This window comes from Piliocolobus tephrosceles, chromosome 21 (genome assembly GCF_002776525.5).
Source record: "Piliocolobus tephrosceles isolate RC106 chromosome 21, ASM277652v3, whole genome shotgun sequence".
Lineage (NCBI taxonomy): Eukaryota > Metazoa > Chordata > Mammalia > Primates > Cercopithecidae > Piliocolobus > Piliocolobus tephrosceles.
This window is the reverse complement of record NC_045454.1, coordinates 50,601,535-50,618,850: the sequence shown is the minus strand read 5'-3', so window position 1 is coordinate 50,618,850 and position 17,316 is coordinate 50,601,535. Positions and strand designations below refer to the sequence as shown.

General features: G+C 59.9%; 1 protein-coding gene across 4 annotated transcripts in view; it reads left to right on the top strand.

Annotated features, from left to right (window-relative positions):
* The window catches only part of DOT1L (DOT1 like histone lysine methyltransferase), a 76,917-nt gene that overhangs the window by 45,700 nt on the left and 13,901 nt on the right, over positions 1 to 17,316 (top strand). For 3 of the 4 annotated variants that reach the window (XM_023183725.1, XM_023183727.2, XM_023183728.2), the window contains exons 9-22: positions 1,738 to 1,817; positions 5,965 to 6,033; positions 6,810 to 6,916; positions 8,162 to 8,203; positions 9,595 to 9,705; positions 9,815 to 10,049; positions 10,255 to 10,368; positions 10,904 to 10,995; positions 12,692 to 12,793; positions 12,985 to 13,122; positions 13,611 to 13,736; positions 15,646 to 16,130; positions 16,331 to 16,466; positions 17,146 to 17,292. In XM_023183725.1, coding sequence (XP_023039493.1) covers positions 1,738 to 1,817; positions 5,965 to 6,033; positions 6,810 to 6,916; positions 8,162 to 8,203; positions 9,595 to 9,705; positions 9,815 to 10,049; positions 10,255 to 10,368; positions 10,904 to 10,995; positions 12,692 to 12,793; positions 12,985 to 13,122; positions 13,611 to 13,736; positions 15,646 to 16,130; positions 16,331 to 16,466; positions 17,146 to 17,292 — 1,984 coding nt within the window. The remainder of the gene's footprint in view (positions 1 to 1,737; positions 1,818 to 5,964; positions 6,034 to 6,809; positions 6,917 to 8,161; positions 8,204 to 9,594; positions 9,706 to 9,814; positions 10,050 to 10,254; positions 10,369 to 10,903; positions 10,996 to 12,691; positions 12,794 to 12,984; positions 13,123 to 13,610; positions 13,737 to 15,645; positions 16,131 to 16,330; positions 16,467 to 17,145; positions 17,293 to 17,316) is intronic. The other variant, XM_023183726.1, reaches the window with a different exon arrangement.

Below are 17,316 nucleotides of genomic sequence, written 5' to 3'. Positions count from 1 at the left end.
TCCTCTCCATGTCCCTCGTTCTCCCTGCGTCCCTCGTCCTCCCTGCGTCCCTCGTCCTCGCCGCACCTCTCATCTTCCCCGCACCCGTCCTTCTCTGCATTCCTCTTCTTCCCCATGCCCCTTGTCCTCCCCACACCCCTTGTCCTCCCTGCCCCTTGCTCTTGCTGTCTTCCCTGTGCTTTTCTTCCTCTCGGGTGTGCTCATGGCTTATGGTTAAGTGTCCCCCATGGACAGGGTTTGGGGTACAAGTAGAAAATGGGGGTTTCTTTTCCCAAAAGATTCCTAGGTTTGCTCTTCTGTGTGAACTTCTATTTGGGTTGGGGCACTGTGCCCACTGGCGGGTGTTCTGCCATCGGGAGGGAATCGTGTTGACCCTGTGGTATCCCCATACCATGGGGTGGTGGTGGGAGCACAGGGGGACCTGCAGCGGTCAGGCTGTGATTGCTGTCTTCTAACAAACTCTTAAGAAGCCGAGAGGCCGGGCGCGGTGGCTCAAGCCTGTAATCCCAGCACTTTGGGAGGCCAAGACGGGCGGATCACGGGGTCAGGAGATCGAGACCATCCTGGCTAACATGGCGAAACCCTGTCTTTACTAAAAAAAAAAAAAAATACAAAAAACTAGCCAGGCGAGGTGGCGGGCGCCTGTAGTCCCAGCTACTTGGGAGGCTGAGGCAGGAGAATCGTGTAAACCCGGGAGGCGGAGCTCGCATCCGGCCACTGCACTCCATCCTGGGCGACAGAGCAAGACTCCATCTCAAAAAAAAAAAAAGAAGCCGAGAGATTTCCTGGCATCCCGTTGACATCTGGGCTAGGCGCAGACTCTCGCAGTTCCTCTCTAGGAGCTGCCAGCCTCGCTGCCTTGTTGGGTGGCCCCAGCCCTGGGCTCAGCCTCCTCTGGCTCTGGGCACAGCGTACAGATCTTGACCAGGAGGGGCTCCTCCCACAGGTTGCCCACTGACCGTGGGGCCTTGCACTCTGGCCTCAGCCTGTTTTCCCTTTCCTGTGTCTCACCCATGATGGCGGTGGTTTTGGAGGTGGCATCATGGAGCTTGCTTCTCTGAACACCCAGTTACCCAGGTCTTTCTGGCTCATGCCGCTCAGCCGCCTTGGCCACCTGAGCTCGGCCAGCCTCACGTCTAGCCTCCCTAAGTGCAGTCCTGAGTGGGGAACACAGGCGGCCCCAGGACCCTCATTTGAGGATGGTGGCCTGGGAAAGCTGTGCGGGGCCTGCATGGGAGCCTTCGGTTTCCCGCTCCTTGCCAGGGTGTCTGAAATGCTGCCAAGGGCGCCTCACCTGGGGCCTGTTGTCTGCGGTCTGTGTGGCGGTTGAGCGGGGGCCTCTGCTTGGTGCCCCTGTGGCAGTCCAGCCTCGTGCTGGGCTTGTTTGTGGCCACCTGCCTTCTTCCCTCGGCCTGTGGGTCCTTCACGGCTGCTCCTCCTGCACTGTGTGGGCTGCTTGTGAACCTTCCCAGATCACTGGACTCCAAGATTCACGATAAGGGACTTGGCCACGAAGCCTGCCCCCTCTGTTTTTGGCTCCACTCAGAAGAGGCCACAGTTGCCTTTTCCCTGCACCTGAAACCCACGGTGTGCGTGTGGCTGTGTGGGCTTGGCCCTGGAGGTGGCGGGCGGGTGTGGGCAGGGCCTGGCACCGACAGCAGCGGTTGTTGGCTCTGCCGGGTGGCTGTGCCCGTGAGACGAGCCTTCATGGCACTGAACTGGAGTATTGTTTTGCAGTGTTATATTTGTGAATAATTTTGCCTTTGGTCCTGAGGTGGATCACCAGCTGAAGGAGCGGTTTGCAAACATGAAGGAAGGTAAGGCGCCCTCCTCGCCGGTCTGTGCTGGTGTGACGTGATTGAGGAAGGGCGGCCGGGAGGTCCCCGCAAGTTGTCCTGCAGAAGGCAGCTCAGACTTGGGGTCCTTAATCCCCTAGGAGCCAGGCGGTCTTCCTTCGTGCTTTTTTTTCTTTTTTTATTGAGACAGGCTTGCTCTGTCTCCCAGGCTGGAGTGCGGTGGCACAATCTCTGCTCACTGCAACCTCCGCCTCCCGGGTTCAAGCGATTCTTCTGCCTCAGTCTCCCGAGTAGCTGGGACTACAGGTCTATGCCACCATGCCCAGCTAATTTTTGTTTTTATTTTATTTTACTTATTTTTTTGAGATAGAGTCTTGCTCTGTCCCCCAGGCTAGAGTGCAGTGGTGTGATCTCAGCTCACCACAACCTCTGCCTTCTAGGTTCAAGCCATTCTCCTGCCTCAGCCTCCCAAGTAGCTGGGATTACAGGCACATGCCACCATGTCCGGCTAATTTTTGTACTCTTAGTAGAGACGGGGTTTCACCATGTTGGCCAGGTTGGTCTTGAACTCCAGACCTCTGGTGATCTGTCTGCCTTGGCCTCCCAACATTTTGGGATTACAGGCGTGACCGCCACGCCTGGCCCTGGAACCTTCTTGCGTTGAGCCTGCAGCTGATCACCCAGGGGCGAGAGTCCCCTTTGTTTTTGACCTGAACACATGGAACGCGGCGTCCAGAATGAGCAGGAGCGGGGCTCTCAGCTGTTTTGTTTTCTCCCTCCAGAGAAAGGTCACCAGGCCCATGCAGGGCCCTTGATGCTGTTTTCTGAACCCCAAGCCCTGGCATAGTTTCAGGAGCGGATAACTCAACCCATCACATCAATTCCAGTCCTGCAGTGGAGGGTGGGACCCAGATCACAGCCTGTGGAGTGCCCCTTCCCCTAAACATGGAGACTGACCGTGCCATTGTCCCCCAACCCCCGCCAGCCCTCCAGCAGGACGCAGGGCAGGTTTGGGGTCTTCCTTGAGGGGATTATGCTGCCTGCCTTCCTAGGCTCTCCACCAAGCCTTGCAGCAAGCACCACCTCATCTGTGTACTGGTGGATGTGGCTTCCAAAGCCACTGCTAGACTCGGAGACAGGTGCTCTGGAGGCACCCCCCCCCCCCCCCGACCGCTTCCCCCCTGTCCTTTCTAGGGAGGCCTACAGAGGCTAGGCGAGAACTGCGGTGGGCTCTTCAGGCCTCTCAAACAAAACCCAGAGGGTCTGCAGCTGCCTTCAGCACCAACTCCCCACAACCATGGGGGTTTGGAGGGTGCTTGTGTGCATGTGTCTGTGTGTGTGTGTCTGTGTCTCTGCATGCCTGTATCTCTTGTGTGTGTGCCCGTGTGCCTGCGTGTCTGCTTGCGTGTCTCTGTGTGCGTGCCTGTGTCTGCATGTCTGTGCCTGTGTGCATGCCTGTGTGTGCGTGCCCGTGTGCCTCCCTGTCTATGTATGTGTTTGCTTGTTTGTTTCTGTGTGTGCATGTATGCCTGCGTGTCTCTGTGCATCTGTGTGCCTTGCAAGTTTATTTGATACCTGTGTGTGTGTGTTTCTGTGTGTGTGGCAATGGTGTTTCTGAATTATCTTAGAACCACATGAGGACACCATGCTTCCCTGCCCAGTCACCCCCACACCTCAGCAGCACTCCGGGCCTCCCCGCACTCTGCAGCCGCACGCAGGAGGGCAGCAGTGGCTGCAGGCAACTCCTGTCACCCCCTCCGTGGTCCCCGTACCTGCTAGAACGCCTCTTCTGGCTGTTTCTCACTAGCTTTCTCTGCATGCTCAGACGTGGTGGCTTTGTCAGGGTACTGCAGTGGCGTCTCCTGTCCAGTCCCTCCCTGTTTTGAAGGGAGTGGCCAGCAGCACTGATTCTAGGGACCCTGATGGTCCCAGACGTGGGACCATCACGGGACAGATGGTCCCGTGAGCATCTGTCAACCTAGCTCTGCAGCCATTAGACATGGCCCTGCTCATGTTTGAGGTCCTCTCATAGGGGTACTGGCCTAACCCGTGTGCCCAGCCTGGCCCCAGAACCGCCCTTCCTGCTCCTCCTGAGGGGAGTGGTGTGTAGAATGCCAGGCCTGGGCTGGCGCGGCATCCGGGGGAGGAGAGCTGGGATGGCAGGGTGTGCGTGTGTTTAAATGGATCCATTTTGACTTTTACTTTCTTTTGTTTTTGAGACGGAGTCTTGCTCTGTCGTCCAGGCTGGAGTGCAGTGGCGCAATCTCGGCTCACTGCAAGCTCCGCCTCCCGGGTTGACGCCATTCTCCTGCCTCAGCCTCCCGAGTAGCTGGGACTACAGGCGTCTGCCACCACGCCCGGCTAATTGTTTTGTATTTTGTTTTTGTATTTTTTTTTTTTTTTTTGAGACGGAGTCTTGCTCTGTCACCCAAGCTGGAGTGCAGTGGCCGGATCTCAGCTCACTGCAAGCTCCGCCTCCCGGGTTTACGCCATTCTCCTGCCTCAGCCTCCTGAGTAGCTGGGACTACATGCGCCTGCCACCACGCCCGGCTAGTTTTTTGTATTTTTTAGTAGAGACGGGGTTTCACTGTATTAGCCAGGATGGTCTTGATCTCCTGACCTCGTGATCCGCCCATCTCAGCCTCCCAAAGTGCTGGGATTACAGGCTTGAGCCACCGCGCCCGGCATTTTTTTGTATTTTTAGTAGAGACGGGGTTTCACCGTGTTAGCCAGGATGGTCTTGATCTCCTAACCTCGTGATCTGCCCGCCTTGGCCTCCCAAAGTGCTGGGATTACAGGCGTGAGCCACCGCACCCGGCCAGCGAAGTGGGTTTTGAAGAAACTGCCTTACACACGATGGCTGGCCTTGCCTTCCTCATTTAACAGGAAATCCCGGGAATCATGCTGGACAGCGCAAGCTCCTTTCCTGGTGCATCTTGCAGCAGTGGCTGCTCAGGGCTCTTCCGCAGCCGCGTCCCCCACTGGGCTGAGTTGCTCCTCTTTTGGGAGGTTCCTGTGCAGAGCCCATTTCACGCAGGGATGCCCTGGCTCAGGGTCTGGGCTGCTTCAATTTTGTGAGGACTTGAGAACTTTTTTTCTTTTTTGGGGGCTGTAGGGGGGTTGAGTCTCGCTCTATCATTCAGGCAAGGAGTATAGTAGCTGTATCTTGGCTCACTGCAACCTCCGCCTCCCAAGTTCAAGCAATTCTTCTGGCTCAGCCTCCCGATTAGCTGGGATTACAGGCATGCACTACCACACCTGGCTAATTTTTGTATTTTTTTTTAGTAGAGACAGGGTTTTACCCTGTTGGCCAGGCTGGTCTGGAGCTCCTGGCCTCAGGTGGTCCACCTGCCTTGGCCTCTCAAAGTGCTGGGGTTACAGGCATGAGCCACCACACCCCACCGAGAACTTTTTTTTTTTTTTTTGAGACGGAGTCTTACTCTGTCGCCCAGGCTGGAGTGCAGTGGCCGGATCTCAGCTCACTGCAAGCTCTGCCTCCCAGGTTTATGCCATTCTCCTGCCTCAGCCTCCCGAGTAGCTGGGACTACAGGCGCCCGCCACCTTGCCTGGCTGGTTTTTTGTGTTTTTTTTAGTAGAGACGGGGTTTCACCATGTTAGCCAGGATGGTCTCGATCTCCTGACCTCGTGATCCGCCCGTCTCGGCCTCCCAAAGTGCTGGGATTACAGGCTTGAGCCACCGCGCCCGGCCGAACATTTTTTAAGAAACGTTATTTGTAGGAGGTTGGGCATGGTGAGTCACGCCTGTAATCCCAGCACTTTGGGAGGCCGAGGCAGGTGGATCACCTGAGGCCAGGAGCTCCAGACCAGCCTGGCCAGCAGGGTGAATGAAGCCTGTTCTCTACTAAGAATGCAAAAATTAGCCAGGTGTGGTGGTGGGCACCTGTAATCCCAGCTACTCAGGAGTCTGAGGCAGGAGAATCGCTTGAACCAGGGAGGCAGAGGCTGCAGTGAGCCGAGAGGCTCTGTCACAAAAAAAAAAAGTTACCTATAGGATAGGCTTAGCCTTGGAAGGTGTAGGCAGGTGGACAGGACTCGGAGCCCAGCGTGTGTGTGTTCCGTGTTGTCGCTCCTTCTCTGTCACCTTGAGTGCTGTCTGCGCTTCTGTTTCCTCTCCCCTGTGTGGCAGTAAGCAGTGTCTGTGTTTCAGGTGGCAGAATCGTGTCCTCGAAACCCTTTGCACCTCTGAACTTCAGAATAAACAGTAGAAACTTGAGTGGTAAGAAACTCTCAGCGTTGTTCATGACTCACACGGGTAATTTTAACCGTCCGACATGCGCTATTCCTAGGTTCCTCCCCCTTGGCCCTGTGGAAATTGGGGCTGGATCCTTCTCTGGGGTGGGGCTGTCCTGGGCACTGCAGGGTGCTGAGCCGTGTCCCTGGCATCCGCCCACTCGCTGCCAGGAGCACCCCTGGTCGTGACAACCACACACGTCCCTAGAGAGCACTGTGTGCCCTGGAGGCAGCATCACTCCTGGGGGAGACCCTGGCTTTGAGGGGAGACGTGAAGGGTTTACGGGACTCTTGTGGACAGGGACAGGCTCACAGTGGGAAGGAGCTGGCCCCTCCTGTGCCCCTGCCTGCCTCGCTGTGCTGCGTGCTCTGTCGGCTCCCAGCCATGCTGGGCAGCACAGCCTCCTCTGAGGGGCTTCCCTGAGGAGCACCCCCCTGGGAGGTGCCTGTGTTGCTGGGTGCTGGCTGTTCTTGCAGCCACGATCTAAGTTGCTTCCAGATCTTGTCCCCCTCCTTTTCCATTCCACCTAGCTGGGTTTGTGGCTGTTTTTCTGAGGTTGGAGGGCCCCAGACCAGGTGCTGTTGAATGGTTCATCTCCCTGGGACGGCCTCTGTGGGCCGCTGTGGCCTGACTCCGTGTGGGAGAAGAGGGAGGACATGCAGCTCAGGCTTCTCTCCCCACACCTGCCCTTGGGTAGGTGAGGTCGGCATGGAGGGGCTGCGGGCAGACGTGGGCCCGGGCCTCACCTGTGGCTCCCACAGACATCGGCACCATCATGCGCGTGGTGGAGCTGTCGCCCCTGAAGGGCTCGGTGTCGTGGACAGGGAAGCCGGTCTCCTACTACCTGCACACTATCGACCGCACCATAGTGAGTATCTTGTTGTGCCTTTCAGTCCGCCCACGTCACACCTCCCGCCTTTCTCACGCGGCCTCTGAGACCCTCCCCCGGAGCCCTGAACGCACCCCCCTGCCCCCCCAGGCTCAGGCCCAGCTCCTCAAGGCCCCCTCAGCACTGCTTGCTCCACGGGACCCACCAGGGTCCTCCCAGGCGCTGGGTGTGTCCTGGGTGAGGGCTGAGCGCTGTCTCCCCTTCTCTGCGCTCAGCCCTGGGGTGGCGGGGCCATCAGCGTGACGCGTGACCGTAAGGGTCCTGGCCGCCATATCCAGAGGCCCCTGGGCCCCTGTGAACAGGAGTCCCACATCCCTGTTCCCTGCTCCCTCCATGTAAGAGGGTCCTGAGCAGGGAGACGCCAGGGTCCGTGGGTGGGATCTGGGATGCTTCCTCCCTCCCTGTGTTCCCCAGGGTCCTCTGACACTGCCCTGGGCCAGTGTGCAGCCTGCCTGCCTCCCAGGGTGCTTCCCCCACAGCCCCTTCGCACAGGTATCCCGAGCCACCTGGCATGTGGGCAGCGCTGGCCCTCCAGGGCTGGGAGGCTTCCCCGGTCTCTTTACCATCCTTTGGTTGGGCAGTCTGTTCTTGTTATTGAGGTGGCGGTGGTTTTCCTCACGGTGGTGCTGGTGTGTCCAGACCCTCACTGTCCGGTGCTCGGAGCCTTCACTGGAGCTTTCCTGGGGAGCACTGGTGCGGACTGGGGGCCAACAGCCCTCATCAGACTCCCCCCGCCCCTCCCACTGCTCCCCCGAGGGCCCTGGGACGAGAGGCATGGTGAACTGAAGCTGAGGTTCTGGGGGCTTGGCCTACCGTGTGGCCCCCACCCCCATGCAGTGCTGGTGCTTCAGCTGCCCTGGCACTGATGCCCTTGGCGCGGCCCCTCTCCTCCTCCTCTGAGGCGGGCGCAGTGCTTCTGTGCGGAAAGCCCTTCCTCTTCCAGAAGCAGAGACACATCCCAGGGCCCTGTGTCTGTTCTGAAGGCTTAAACCAGCTCTGCCCACCCGTCGCGTGCTGGTGAATTGAGGGTGATGTCTGGCCACAGCTGGGTTAGTCACATCTGTGTTTGCTGCTGGGTGGCTCCAGCTGCACGCCTGGTGTCCCCAGATCCCAGAACGGCCTCCCCCGCCACTCTCCAGGGAGCGGATGTTACCTGGGTGTCCAGGCACATCTGAACGGAGATTGGGACTCCCTTCTAATAAAGGTTCTCTTTCTTCATTTTAGCTTGAAAACTATTTTTCTAGTCTGAAAAACCCAAAACTCAGGGTAAGTTTGTGTGTTTTCTCCTGGGTTAGCATGCATGCACTGACGTGGGGAGACGCAGAGCCCTGCGCAGCCGGGCTCAAGAGCCATGACTGGAGCATAGCCCTGCTACCCCTCAGGGCCCAGCCCAGTGGCCTTTCCCGCCTCCTTCCTGCTCCGCCCTGCTGTCATTCCTGGTCCTCTCCCTACCCTTTCCTCCCTATCCTCCCGCTCTCCTCTCCTCTCCCAGCCCTTCTCTCTCACCATTCAGTCTCTCTCTCCCACCCTGCCTCTCCCTTTCTCTCTCTCTCCCATCCACGCTCTTGTCTCTTTCTCTCTCTCTACTTTGCCTTGTCTTCGATGGTTTGGCCTGGGCCATCCTTCTTGTTAATACCCATTTCTGGGGAGGTGGCTTGGGTTAGTTTTGGTGATGGGGTAAGTTGCACTGAAGGGCTGGGTGGGTGAACAGCTTGTGTATCACTGCCGGGTGCCCACTCTTGAGGTCTGAGTGGCCACACCTGCACTTGTCCCACCCTCAGTGCAGAGTGCAGCTCCTGGGCCCCCGCTGCCGTGCACGCTTTGCACTGTCGGAGGCAGGGCTGTCCCCTCCGCTCCCACCTTAAAGCCGCGGTAGGAAAGCCTGGCTCGGGAGCTGCAGTGGCCGCCCTGCTCACTGGTGCTGCTGCAGTCTCAGACTTGCCTGCTTACTTGCCAGCAAAGCTGTGAAGATGTTTGTCCAGGCGTCCTTTCCTTTTGGAGGGTCAGACAAGACCAGTGTGTAGAGCCCCATCCAGGAAGGGCTGTCACTGCCTGGATTTGTAGCCGGGGCTGGGCTCCAACCTGGCCTCAGAGTGTGGTAACCCTCAGGAGCCTCTGTCCTTCCCCCCATGCCTGGGGGTGCGGGTCTTCCCTGGAGAGCAGGGAACAGCCCGCGGTGGCCGGTGGCCCCGTGTTCTTCCTGTGGGTCGCGCCCTCCGCCAATCCTCACATCAGAGAACTTGCGCACGGTGTCCCGCGTGTGGGCCTCGGTGCCTTTCGAAGAGAGGAGAGAGGGTAGGGGAGGCTGTGGGCTGTGGCTTCTAGGTCCTGCTGCCCGAGGGGCTTCTCGTCTCCTGTCTTGGATGTGGTTCTTCTCTCCGTGGCTCACAGTCTGGCTTCTTACTGATGGGCGGCTGTGATCGTGGGAGTGGCTGTGAATGCTGTCATCCGTGCCCACGGGTCACATCCTGGCCTGCGGGACCCCGAGCAGCCCACTGCTGTCTCTGGGCCTCGGTTTCCCGAGAGGTGCCACAGAGGACGTGCAGTGGACAGAGTTGGGCCTGTGGCCCCTCGAGTCTGAGCTGCGCTTGCCTCTCGGTGTAAGAGGCTGTGGGCAGCACTGGGGCTCCCCGTGGCTCAACCTGCTCTCCTTCCAGGAGGAACAGGAGGCAGCCCGGCGCCGCCAGCAGCGCGAGAGCAAGAGCAACGCGGCCACGCCCACCAAGGGCCCCGAGGGCAAGCTGGCAGGCCCCACCGACGCCCCCATGGTAAGGCCCGGCCTGGCTCCTGCTGCCGGAGGGCACCCGCCCGCTGCCCGGGAGACCCCACGGGCGGGAGGCTCGGCGCCCATCCCTGTTCTTCCTTTGTGTCCTCCAGGACTCTGGTGCTGAGGAAGAGAAGGCGGGAGCAGCCGCCGTGAAGAAGCCGTCTCCCTCCAAAGCCCGCAAGAAGAAGCTCAACAAGAAGGGGAGGAAGATGGCTGGCCGCAAGCGCGGGCGCCCCAAGAAGATGAGCACTGCGAACCCCGAGCGGAAGCCCAAGAAGAACCAAACTGCACTGGATGTCCTGCACGCTCAGACCGTGTCTCAGACGGCAGCCTCCTCGCCCCAGGGTGAGTCACCCCTACGCCACGGCCCGTACTCCCTGAGTGCAGATGCCTGGGAGGCTGTCTGCTGGGACACCGCCCTCCTGAGCCCCAGGTGTTCAGGGTGTCCCAGGAGCCTCTCTGGTGTGGCTGTGCCTTCAGGGTGGCCCCGTCCTACGGGGTTGCTGGGCGTCTGCCCTGTGCTGATGCCCCGCCCACCGCTCTCACCCAGATGCCTACAGGTCCCCTCACAGCCCGTTCTACCAGCTACCTCCGAGCGTGCAGCGGCACTCCCCCAACCCGCTGCTGGTGGCGCCCACCCCGCCCGCGTTGCAGAAGCTGCTAGGTGAGCTCACGTGAGGGGTCCGGTGGAGGGTGCTGGGCTTGGGGTCCTAGGAGGACCGTGGGTTGTGAGTCTGACCTCGCAGCAGCCCCTGTGACCCCCCCATGCTGGACCCCACTGAAGTCACCCAGGGTCGGAGTCTGCCTGCTGCCAGGGTCAGTAGAGGCTTAGATGCAGCCTGTGGGTTGTCTGAGGTCTTACCCAGGAGACGCTAGGTGACACTTGGGACATCTGCGGTTGTCATTACTTAGGGGTGCTGCTGGTACGGGGTGAGTGCAGGCCAGGGATGCTCCTCAGGGCCCTGCAGTGCCCACGATGTCCCCACGCAGTGAACACTCGGCTGTGCAGGGGTCAGAGGGCCTGAGTGCTCTAAGAGCCTGGGGTGTGTGGTGTGGGCCCCGCCAGGCTCTGCTGAGCTCCTGCCTCATGAGCACCTGACACCTGCCGAGGCCTGGGGCTCATTCTCAGGGGCCGCTCCCTCCTCGTCCCTCTCAGCCTCAGCTGTTCTCTTCTCTCGGGTATTCCGTCTCTCTTCCAGAGTCTTTCAAGATCCAGTACCTGCAGTTCCTGGCATACACAAAGACCCCCCAGTACAAGGCCAGCCTGCAGGAGCTGCTGGGCCAGGAGAAGGTGGGTCCTGGCCGCCTTGTCACTCCTCCTTCCCGCACAGAGGCAGGTCGGTTCCTGTTCCTGCGCATCTGTCCCCTGTAGCAGAGGCCCTGGAGTGCAGACCTGAGTGAGCTCCCTCCTCCTCTCACCTGCTGCGAGCAACAAACCTACCCATTTGACCCCAAAGAATGGACTGAGAGACCCGGAGAACAGCAAAAATGAGACTTTTAATCATGGTTTTGCAAGACCTGGTGTCCGATAGGCACACCTAGCTCAATTTTAACAAGCAACTTACCCCTAGTGCACAGGTCCCTCCCCCGGTTCCTCAAAGGCTGAGCACTATGCCCGGACATTGCCTGTTGGTTGCTCGGCAGGGGCTGTAGGTGTTTTCTTTTTCTTCTTTTTTTTTTTTTTGGAACGGAGTCTCGCTCTGTCGCCCAGGCTGGAGTGCAGTGGCGCGATCTCGGCTCACTGCAAGCTCCGCCTCCCGGGTTCACGCCATTCTCCTGCCCCAGCCTCCCCAGTAGCCGGGACTACAGGCCCCCACCACCACGCCCGGCTAATTTTTTGTATTTTTAGTAGAGACGGGGTTTCACTGTGTTGGCCAGGATGGTCTCGATCTCCTGACCTCGTGAGCCACCGCGCACGGCCGTAGGTGTTTTCTTTAGGGTTGTCCTGTGCATTTTGTGCATTGCGATCCCAGTCAGCTCAGGGGCTTTTCAACTATTTGACTTATGACCTAAGCAGCTGGGCAGGCTGATAAGAACAGACAAAGCGAGCTGTCTTGCAGGCTAGTAAACTTTCATCTTAGACTAAACTTCTTTGATTTGGGTGAGGGCAACTAAGTGGAGGGAAGGGGAGGCGGGGAGGTTGACAAGCAGGCATCAGCGATCCAAACAGGGGCCTAGTACCTGCTGTCTCTTCTGTAGTTTGCTGACCTAAGCTGATTCAAGGCACTTTGTCCTGAAAACGGACCACTGTACACATGATTTCCTTCACCTGAGGTCCCGGCTGTGGGGCCCCGCCCATCCCACTCTGGGAGCCTCAGAGGACCTGCCTCAGTGGGGAGTTAGGCCTGGGCTATGGGGTGGAAGTTCTGGTGGCCCAGAGATAACTCCAGAAGCCACTGGAGCCACAAGGTTGGTGGTCCCTGAGCCCTGGTTTGCATTTTTGGACTTTGGTTTTGCTTTAAAAAAAAAAAATGCTTATAGCGTGCTTTGAGCATATGCACATACATTGCTCCCTGTGTAGCTGACAGCACACCTGGGCCGGGGCCCCGTTCTCTGCTGGTGTCTGGAGGTTGTCCCGTGTTGATGGCTCCTGGGCGCTTCCCTTGGAGGTGGGCCTCCGGACGCTGAGTTTTTGCTGTTACGCTGCAGAAGGCTTCCTTGCAGATCCATGTGAAAAGTCCATTCCCTGGTATTGCCTTGGGATAAACTCCTCAGCATCAGCTGCCCTCTGCATGGCTGGGGGCGCTGCCCTGGCTGAGCCCGGGTTGCGTGGCAGGCGCCATCCCTCCAGCTGCAGAGAGTTCTTTGCAGTGAACCTGTCGCAGAGCTGGTCCCCTCCCGCCGTGGCCTGAGTGTTTCTCGCCATCTCAGTCCGGTGTGGGTCCCCTCACACATGTCTGTCCTTGAGCGCGTCTGCGAGAAGTGTGAGGGGCAGGGTGAGGGCCCTGCCTGTGGGCCCTCAGTCACCTGCCCTGTCTGTCCTGCAGGAGAAGAACACCCAGCTCCTGGGCGCGGCTCAGCAGCTCCTCAGCCACTGCCAGGCCCAGAAGGAGGAGATCAGGAGGCTGTTCCAGCAAAAATTGGATGAGGTAGTGGACCCCAGAGAGCAGGTGGCAGCTGGGGCGCAGCCTGGGGTGGCCCACATCCGTCGGTATGGCTACCTGTTTGGGCCTCTGTCCGGCTGTGTCCCAGGGTCTGGGCTGCAGGGTTGGTCATGCCTGGGGGCTTACTTCACCTTCGAGGCCACCAACATGACCTCTGCCCCACCCCATGTCCCCAGCTGGGCGTGAAGGCGCTGACCTACAACGACCTGATTCAGGCGCAGAAGGAGATCTCCGCCCACAACCAGCAGCTGCGGGAACAGTCGGAGCAGCTGGAGCAGGACAACCGTGCGCTGCGCAGCCAGAGCTTGCAGCTGGTGGGTGCCACAGCGCAGGGACAGGGACATAGAGGGAACCAGAGGGGCCTTGCCTGGGTGGGTGTGTCCTCTGTGCAGGCGGGAGGCTCTGGAAGGCTCGCCTCTCTCGCGGGGTTTGTTTGGAGATGAATCACACCACCTGTGAAAGCTTGTTGAGCGCGTCCTATCAGGCAGGCCCGGGCCCTCGGCTGGATGGTTTCTCAGCGGCCCTAGGTGTCAGGGAAGCCGCACTGTTGCAGGCTCAAGGTGTGGGGTCATGGGAGCATCCCCGTGTCGTCGTGTGGGTGCTGGAGCTGCCTCATCTGTCCGTGGCGGGCCCTAGTCTCCGCTTGTTCTGCATCCTCAGCCTGCTGTTCCAGAAACGGGGTCTGTGCCCTAAGCACACAGGCTGTTGGCTGAGGCGGGTCCAGGGAACCCTGCCCTGAGGGCGTGGAGTGTTCCAGGCAGGCAGCCAGCCAGTTGCAACTGTCCCATCCCTGTCCCCTCAGCTCAAGGCTCGCTGCGAGGAGCTGCAGCTGGACTGGGCCACGCTGTCCCTGGAGAAGCTGCTGAAGGAGAAGCAGGCCCTGAAGAGCCAGATCTCGGAGAAGCAGAGGCACTGCCTGGAGCTGCAGGTGGGCTGCGCGCGAGGCTGCGCTCCATGGTGTCCAAGCCTCTCCCTTCAGCCTCCCTGTGACAGCGTTGAGGCCCGGGGTGGTTGCGGTTGCAGCAGCCTAGGAAGAAGGTGGAGGAGGACAGTTGGGCGGAGGCTTGTGGAACCTGTCTTGGGCCGCAGGCTGGCCGTGTGGATGGCTCCACCTCACTCTGGCCCTCAGCTCTTGGGGGCATCTCAGGCTTGCTTGGCTGAATTCGCAGCACTAACCCAGGATTTCCTGATTTCATGGCTGCCTCCTTGCAAATCGCTCTGTAACAGTCCTAGGGGAGAATTTGCTCATAAGAAAAATAGCTGGATCGGTGCAGGGGTTCATGAACGCCTGTAATCCCAGCACCTTGGGAGGCCAAGGCGGGCAGATCACCTGAGGCTAGGAGTTGGAGACCAGCCTGGCCAACACAGTGGGACCCTGTCTCTACCAAAAATACAAAAATTAGCTGGGTGTGGTGGTGTGTGCCTGTAGTCCCAGCTCCCAGGGAGGCTGAGGCAGGGGGATTATTTGAGCCCTGGAGGTGGAGGCTGCAGCAAGCCAAGATTGCACCACTGCACTCCAGCCTGGGCGACAGAGCCAGGCCCGTCTGAAAGATAAAATAGCTCGTACTTTCTGACACTGCAGAACGCGTTTGCGGAGGCCAAGTAAAGGAAGTGTGGAGCAGGGTGTGTGGTGGGAAGGTGCTCTCCTCCCTCCTCCCGGGCAGGAGCAGGTGCTGGTGCAGCCTCGAAAGCAGCAGGTCAGGCCGGGCGCGGTGGCTCACGCTTGTAATCCCAGCACTTTGGGAGGCCGAGGCGGGCGGATCACAAGGTCAGGAGATCGAGACCATCCTGGCTAACACGGTGAAACCCTGTCTCTACTAAAAATACAAAACAATTAGCCGGGCGCGGTGTTGGGCGCCTGTAGTTCCAGCTACTCAGGAGGCTGAGGCAGGAGAATGGTGTGAACCCGGGAGGCGGAGCTTGCAGTGAGCAGAGATCGCGCCACTGCACTCCAGCCAGGGGGACAGAGCGAGACTCCGTCTCAAAAAAAAAAAAAGAAAGCAGCAGGTCATAGGCTTTGTTCCCAGAACCCTGTCCCGTCGAGGCTGTGCCCGCCTGCTGACCTTACGTGTCCCCAGTGTGGTTTCACTGTTGGTGGACCTAGTGTCCTGTCACCGGACCTCTGTTGCCCTTTCAAATTACTACACCAAACTTGCTGCAAGGCTGTCCCCGGAGGTAGGCTCCCATGGGCGGCTGACAGACATCGGGAAGTGCCAGCCACGTGCTGCCAAGCCGCTTCATCACGTGGCCCCGGCGAGTCTCACTAGCATATGTTAGAGAAACGGAAGTCGCTGGCCTTGTTACCACAGCCAGGCTCCAGGGTCTGACTGGAGTAGAGGCCTCGGGAAGAGCGTATTTGGGTTCTGACCATTTTTGTCATAACCATTTTTCTGTGATGAAGAAACAAAATGTATTCGTTAAAAGAAAGGAAAGCAGGTAAACAGAACAGATAAACCAAAAGGAAAAAGCCCCTGTGAGCCTCAGCACCGGGGAAGCTGCCACGCCCGACTGGCGTGTCCCTCCACAGGAGGATGTTTTACACTTTGGGTGTTTTACACTTAGAGTCTATTTTGAGAGACGAGAGCGCTCTGTATCCTCCTGTTGCTCTTTTCGGAGAAGGTGCTTTCATGTCAGCAAAAACCATCCTTGGCCCTCCACAGTGCTTTATTTGGCGCCCCCGGCTTCCCGACCCTGCCTCTAGGTGGTCTGTGGCTTTGGTTTTTCCATCCCATACAGGCAGCGGGGTCTGGCCGCCCCTCGGGTGTGCATCTGTGCCGCAGTCTTGGGTCCCTGGTGTGGCCCCAGGTGGGGCGGGCCTGACACCATCTCTCCTGCAGATCAGCATCGTGGAGCTGGAGAAGAGCCAGCGGCAGCAGGAGCTCCTGCAGCTCAAGTCCTGTGTGCCGCCTGATGACGCCCTGTCTCTGCACCTACGCGGGAAGGGGGCCCTGGGCCGCGAGCTGGAGCCTGACGCCAGCCGGCTGCACCTGGAGCTGGACTGTGCCAAGTTCTCGCTGCCTCACTTGAGCAGCATGAGCCCAGAGCTCTCCATGAACGGCCAGGCTGCCGGCTATGAGCTCTGCAGTGCGCTGAGCCGGCCCTCGTCCAAGCAGAACACACCCCAGTACCTGGCCTCACCCCTAGACCAGGAGGTGGTGCCCTGCACCCCCAGCCACGGCGGCCGGCCACGCCTGGAGAAGCTGTCTGGCCTGGCTGCACCCGACTACACCAGGCTGTCCCCGGCCAAGATTGTGCTGAGGCGGCACCTGAGCCAGGACCACACGGTGCCCGGCAGGCCGGCCACCAGCGAGCTGCACCCGAGGTGAGTGCCCTGGCGGGGTGGGGGTCTGCACCTGGTGCCTGCTGACTCTGCCTGCTGTGCTCAGGATGTCAGGGGTTCTCAGCAGGAGTGCGTCTGCTGAGGAGACTGAGGTGGGGAGGTGTTGGGCCAGGCCACTGCCTCTGAGCGCCAGCCTGTGGCCCTGCGTGGCCCTGGAGAGTGACTGCAACTTTTCATTCCAGAGCTGAGCACACCAAGGAGAACGGCCTTCCCTACCAGAGCCCCAGCGTGCCTGGCAGCATGAAGCTGAGTCCCCAGGACCCGCGGCCCCTGTCACCTGGGGCCTTGCAGCTTGCTGGAGAGAAGAGCAGTGAGAAGGTGCGGGCCACAACCCCCGCCCAGGGCTCAGGGAGGTGCTCAGCAGAGGTGGCCTGAGTGAGTTGCTAGCAGGAGGGGTTGTCCTAGTTGACCTTGGGGCACAGCAAGGGACTGGGGTTGACCTGGAGGAGGATATTGTGGCTGAGTTGGGGGGCAGCCGGTAAGGACAGGTCGCAGGTGACGCTGGGCAGGTGCCATGGAGGGTGTGGGCTTTGTCAGGGTGTCCCTGGCGCCTCTCAGTTCTCAGTGACAGACGGCAAGTGCTGGTGGAGACACAGAGCCCTGTTTGGGAGGCCGCTGCCCTCGAGGACTGCCCGGGGGCACTGGCCTGTGTGCGCAGGGATGGAGAGGGATGGACGGCGACGTTGCATGGACTTGGCAGTGCTATGGGTGTGGGCCCTGGGAGGCTTGGTGGCCCCACAGGTCGCTGCCCACCGAGCTGGGCGGGCAGGCTGGAGGGGACCGATGGGCATTGCTTTCAGACGGCAGGAGCGTGCTGTGCCTCTGGAGTGTCCCAGAGCTGGTGTCCAGGAGGGCCTGACCGCGTGGGGAAGGTTTCAGGGCCTTGGCAGCGTGGGGGCCGCCTTGAGAGAGCTGCAGCCGTCCCCGTCCTGCGGCTGTGGTTCCTCTGTCCTGGAGGGTTGTTGACCCGCGCCTGGGGGCGGGCCTTCGTCCGCAGGGCCTGAGAGAGCGCGCCCACGGCGGCGGCGGGGAGCTCATCACCAGCCTGCCCATCAGCATCCCGCTGAGCACCGTGCAGCCCAACAAGCTCCCGGTCAGCATCCCCCTGGCCAGCGTGGTGCTGCCCAGCCGCGCCGAGAGGGCGGTGAGTGGCCCCCAGGGTGGCGTC